General features: G+C 38.5%; 1 protein-coding gene across 1 annotated transcript; it reads right to left on the bottom strand.

Annotated features, from left to right (window-relative positions):
• Positions 1-1,843: 1,843 nt before the first annotated feature.
• Positions 1,844-2,839, bottom strand: ptx4 (pentraxin 4, long; the record flags this gene model as incomplete). The annotated part of the gene is given in 6 exon segments (XM_084111555.1): positions 1,844-1,915; positions 1,917-1,973; positions 1,977-2,081; positions 2,084-2,143; positions 2,147-2,521; positions 2,708-2,839. Coding segments are annotated over 6 exon segments (801 nt in total).
• Between the last annotated feature and the right edge of the window lie 3,361 nt (positions 2,840-6,200).

Genomic DNA, 6,200 nt, shown 5'->3' with positions numbered 1-6,200 from the left:
ATCTGACTGGGAGCCATAAGGACTCCAAAACTGGAGTAATATGATCGCATACCCTGGACCCAGTCAATATCCTGGCGGCCGAGTTCTGTGCTTACTGCAGTTCGTTGAGCGTGGATTTAGAGACTAGTGGATTTAGGGTGTTACAGTAATCTATCCTATACAACAAAGGAATTCATCAGCTTTTCAGCTACTGAGAAATTTAGCATAGGACACAATCTTGCTATGTTTCTGAGGTGAAAGAAGGATGATTTAACTGTACTCTGAACAAAAGAATCAAATGAAAGACTAGTTTCAAAAATAACTCCAAGATTCCTCACTTTAGCTTGAGTCGCCAAGACCGAGCCATCAATAGTCAAAGATAAAGAACCAGCTTTGGATATTTGATGACGGAAACCAATAAGCATAACTTCAGTTTTACCACCGTTCAGACACAATCAATTATTACTTATCCATTCCTTTATCTCAGAAACACAGCCGGAGAGAAAATCAACATCAAGGTGTTCACCAGATTTAGAGTGTATATAAATCTGTGTATCATCAGCATAAAAGTGATAATGGAGGCCAAGCGATCTCAACAAATGGCCAAGATGTGACAGATAAATATTAAAGAGCAGAGGGTCCAAGACAGAGCCCAGGGGGAACACCAGTGAGAACAGAGCTAATCTCAGACCTGAATTTCGCCCATGGAAACGAACTGAGAACGGTCAGTGAAATAGGATTTAAACCACTTCAGAGCTGTCCCCGACACACCAAAATCTTTTTCAAGGCGGGTGAGTAATAGGCTATGATCAGCAGTATCAAAAGCTGCTCTTAAATCAAGAAGGATGAGAATGGAAATTGCACCGGAGTCAGAAGCCATCAACAAATCATTGGTAACTTTGACCAAAGCCGTTTCAGTACTGTGGAATTTATGAAAACCTGAATGAAGGGGTTCAAAAAGGTTATTAATTGCAAGATGGTTACACAAATGAGAGGCAACAACACGCTCAAGTATTTTTGCCATAAACGGAAGATTAGAGATAGGTCGAAAATGATCAAAATCATCCAGGGCAATATTTTCTTTTTTTGGTATAGGAGTTACAGCAGCAATCTTTAATGCTGCTGGAATATCCCCCATCTGCAATGAGTCATTTATAATACTGAGGACAGTAGGGCTCAAAACATCGAAGCAAGATTTAAATAAGCTTGTGGGAATAGGATCAAGCAAGCAAGTGGTAGATTTCATGCTTGATACCTCCCTTTTGAGAGCCTCAGATTCAAGATGTAGGAAATTAGTGAGAGAAATACCAGTTAACCCAGATGAACAGATAAGTGGGACAGTGGGAGCAGACGCAACAGAAATTTGTTTGCGAACACTATCAGTTTTAGAGTTAAAGAAATGAAGAAAAGAATCACATAGCTGTTGAGAAACAGGCAATGTGGTGACAGCATCAACTTTAAGCAGTCTATTCATGGTTTGAAACAAATGTCTGGGATTTCCTTGATTGTTTTCAATAGTCTGAGAAAAATAAGATGATCTTTTAGTCTCAATTAATGCTCTGTAGTCACCCAGAATATCCTTCCAAGCTAAATAATGACCATTCAAGCCAGTAAGACGCCATTTGCGCTCCATTTTTCGACATGCAGCCTTCTTAGTGCGCAGATTGTCATTATACCAAGGAGCAGTGTGGGCTGAAGTTACCTTACGTGACCTTAGAGGAGCAAAAGAGTCAAGATTGGTAACAAGAGCATTGATTAACTGTGAAACTTTCTCCTCCAAAGATGTAGAATGCAGGTCACTTAAAGTGGATACAACAGAATTGGAAAAAACTGCTTTTTTGCAGTTTGCATTTCAATTTCATTTTTAGACACAAAACCACTCGAAATATGTACTTCTGGCTTCTTCCTTTGGGGCTTGAATATGTGGGATTTTTTTATTGAAGTGGAAGCTGAAAAGGTTCCTCTTCAGCCTGAACTGGTGGTTGTACAGTGCTCTACCAGGGTTGCCGTTGTCTGTGTCTTATTTTGTGTGTCTGTGATTGTTTGGTGTGCCCAGAAGTAGGCAATCTATCTCTCATTCTGTGTTCTTCGGACTTTGGTTTATAGGCTGGACATGCCTCACCTCACCTTGTTGCTTCCTAATAAAATTGAGGGGATCTAAAACTCATGCATTGGAAGCTGAAATGATCTTAAACAACTCTTGCATCTGACTCTCCAATTTCATTATATGGGTCTGATGTCTTTTGAGAGAGGCCAGAAGATCCTGCATCCCATGTCGAACCTGATTCCTCAAGGACTCCAAAGAACCGATGTGGCTTTGCTGGTTCTGGATCTTGTGGGACAGCACAGTTCTCTGCATATGGATTTGTCTGAGGTTGAGATGGTTGTTCTTCCTCAAAGCTCTTGTCATGTTGGCCAGACTCGAGTCAAGCCTCTTAGTCCTTTTCTGTCGACTGGAAAGCTGATTCCAGGATTTGAGGGAATTCAGACAGATCTCTGATGTTTTTTTAAATGCACAGAGCTCTCTGGAGATCCTCTCAAACTGCAGACTAAAAAACTTGAAATCAAAAGTCTATGCTTTTTGAAATGTTGTAGTTTTCAGCAATGCTCTGAAGATGAGTGAAGATCATCCATTGAAATGTATTGAACTAGGAATGGAGGAATACATATACAGATACATGTAATATGATATTTGAACACAGTATGTTAAATGCTAAACATAACAAACCTGCTGATTCAACCTTCTCAGTCTTTGGTTTAAGGGTTTATTTATCTCAGTTGGTGCTCCTCCCTGTGTCCAGGTCAGAGGCATCAGCAGGAAGATTATGAACAAAACACTTCTGCTGGTCCATCTGGTCATGGTCTCTTTACCTCCTTTACAGCCGTTTAAATAACTGGATCTTAGATTTTTTTTTAAATATATCCAAATCTAATACAGTTTGTGTATGTGTACATCCTCCTATTCCCGGATGTTCTGAAAAAGATTTCCCTTTCCTTTGGTGCAGTGGTCAATAGGGAAACTAAATTCATGACTAGATTTCACAGACCCCAAACAGAAATCTCCATATGCAAAACACATGTGATCAGGCAATCATAAATATTATTGCAGGAATATGAGTTGGAATATCAATTTACATAACTTTCAACCAATTATTTTTTCTGTGCACAAGGTCTGCATTTGTCTGTATAAAGTAACACAAAGTGTTCAAAGCGTGGGAGAAAAAACAACACAAACATAATTATCTATAACAATACAACTTATAAACATACATATGTCTGAGGTATGATTTACAACATTTATCTTTTATATGGCTGGCAAATTTAAAGCACATCTGAAACCTGAAATCTGAGCCCAAAAGCGTACAGCTCCCCTTCAGTTAAGAGGTGGTATAGGCTACAGTCGCCTAGCAATGAACAAATTGCACTCATGGATCATGTTTCAGATTTTGACGATGCATTCTTTGTGCAACCAGTGCTTACAACAGCCTGGGAGAATAACTTATCCAAGCTGAATTCGGATCTGTGATTACTTTGGCACTAAATTTCGAGTTGATCACAATTCAGCACCAAGATCTGGGTCATCACACATATTTACATTAAATTCATTTCAGTTCACACCAGGTCGAAATATTTCAGTACAGCTCAATTAAAATATATAAATGAACTAATACATGATTAAATAATGCCTAAAGGGAAATTTGTTCAGATTGAAACACATGTAATACTAAAAGCCTGCTAATCATGCAACAGGCAAGTCCAAAATATCTTACCTTGAAACAAATGTATAGCTTCCTGTATAGATATAGACATTGGCAAGAACTGTGTGGTTTAAAGTTAAGATGTCCTCCCTTTGATATGCATCTATCTATGTTACACAGTTACTTATAGATAGTAGAATGTCTATGAAACATCAAAATAAAGAGTTAGCAGATATTAAGCAGACAGTCTACTAATACTGTAATTAGAGGTAGTTGATACGTAGTTGCAAAGTCACTTATAGTTAGTAGAATGTTCAAAAGGGACCATCAAAATAAAGTGTTACCATTTATTTAGCTGCTAGATGGCAAAAAAGCAGAAAGTGTTGCTTTTAGTACTGTTAACTTTAGATACTGCAGAGAATACATTTCACTAAATGATCCTGCAAAAAATGCAAACAAGTTTTAAAATGCAAAACTAACGGGATTCTCATTTTAACTCTTTATTATTTATCCTTAAATTAAACAGATGCATATACACAGCATGCATATATTCTCTGCAGCAGTTTCTAGCCTTCACGTTGTCTTTCTTACCACAAATCTGGAAATAAAACAAAAACAGAAAAGGTACTTTTCTTTGCAGATCTTTCTGGTGGACTTTTCTTGTTGGAATGTGATTTACGTAACGTTCTTGCCCTGGTTGTCATTCCATGCTTACAGCACACATAATCTCTTTTTTTCTTTTTGATGTCCTACTAGTTGCATCCACACCCTGCAGGACCACATATTGATGCCGATTCACTCTCCCAAAAGTTACAGTACAAGCTCTTCCAAAGATTTCCTGTGGATCTTTTACGTAGGAAGTGACCTTTAAATGCAAAAACACCCCTTAGATGACAACTATTACTGTACTCTCTGAATTTATCCAGTCTAGTTTCTTAAAATAGCTCTATGAAGCCTTGAACACATCTTGAATATCCAGTTTGGTTGGATATTGCATGCAGACTTGTCTTGTTACTGCATAATAAAACAATAAGCCATAGAGCCATATACTTTTTCAAGTGGTTTATTGTTTTTATAAAACTGCAGTAACAGCAATCGACACACAAACGTTCAGTAAGAAGTTATGAACAATAATCAGAATCCACTCTGTCCACTAAGTGACATAGTTTATCATTCTAATTGGAGGCTATAGGGTTAAGGTTGGTATCAGAATTTGGAATATGAAAAAAAATGCTTTTTTAAACTGAACGAAGCATGCTAGTTTGTTAGGCTTTAAGTAAAGGTTTTGGAACACGTTTTGTTCAAATTATCTCACGTGATGTTTATAACTTCCCCATCAGTGTTTCTGATGAATCCTCATGAGCAATGGCCTGCAATGGCGGGTTTCAAAGCAGCCCCAGAGCATCACCATGCTTAACTTGCAGAGTTTTCTTTTCAGCATATGCTTCATTCTTCTTCCTCCAGACATACCGCAGATCCACAGGGCCGAACAGTTCCAGTTTTGTTTCATTGCTCCACAGAACAGATTCCCAAAACTTCTGTGGCTTATGTATGATTTTGAACGCTTTTCTTGTGCTTTTGAGTGGTGTACGTCTTGGAGTTCTGGCATGGAAACCGCATGCTTTTAGTACGCGCCTTGTGCAAGCTGAAACCTCAGTGCCTGTTGCCACCAAGTCTTCCTGCAGGTCTTTTGCAGTCACTCAAGGGTTTTTCTGAACCTGCCTTCTAAGAAATCTGGTTACAGCCATTGATAGCTTCCTTTTTCTGCCCCGTCCAGGTAATGTAACCACTGTTCCTTAAACTTTGAACTTGCGGACTATGCTTCCAATGGTGTCTCTAGGAACATTTAATGCCTTCGCTATAATTAGCATTTTTGGACCATTCTTTTGACTTTTGACCATATTTCTAACATGCAGTCAAACGTGACACTCAACATACTTAGCCAGTTCAAGTATTTCATATGTTTTAGCTCAAGATCACCTGGTGCAACTAATGAAGATCTTGATTAGTTGCATCAGGTGTGCTTGAGACGACCCCTGTTTTGCAGATTTGTGCTGTTATGAGGGATTCTATTCAGGGGGTTAAATACTTTTGAGACTGCAGAAGTCATTAAAAGTTGCATGTTCAGTTAAATTTGGGGAAACCACTTGAAAAATTTGTTGTGTTGAGCTATTTCAATTTTTTTTTTTGATTTGTTCATTGCAAACAGCTGAAAGTCTGTAAATTTTGTCAATAAACCCGATTTGCAGTGGGGGTTAATTCGCATTGGCGCTGTTGTACTGTGGCTGCCGTCGCATCATCCAAGTGGATGCTGGACACTGGTGGTGGTTGAGGAGAGACTCCAACATGATTGTAAAGTGCTTTGGGTGTACAGTAGTACATAGGAATGCCGAATGCGCCATATACCTCATTCATTCAAAATAATCCCGACAAACTCAACATCTCACTATAATTATTTCTCTGTAATCTTCAGCAGAAAGTTTGCAACCTTTTTACGGAATGTGGAACAGATAATGTTTGGTG

The sequence above is a fragment of the Abramis brama genome (genome assembly GCF_963993115.1).
Source record: "Abramis brama genome assembly, chromosome: 1".
Classification (NCBI taxonomy): Eukaryota; Metazoa; Chordata; class Actinopteri; order Cypriniformes; family Leuciscidae; genus Abramis; species Abramis brama.
This window is presented reverse-complemented; position numbering and strand designations above follow the sequence as displayed.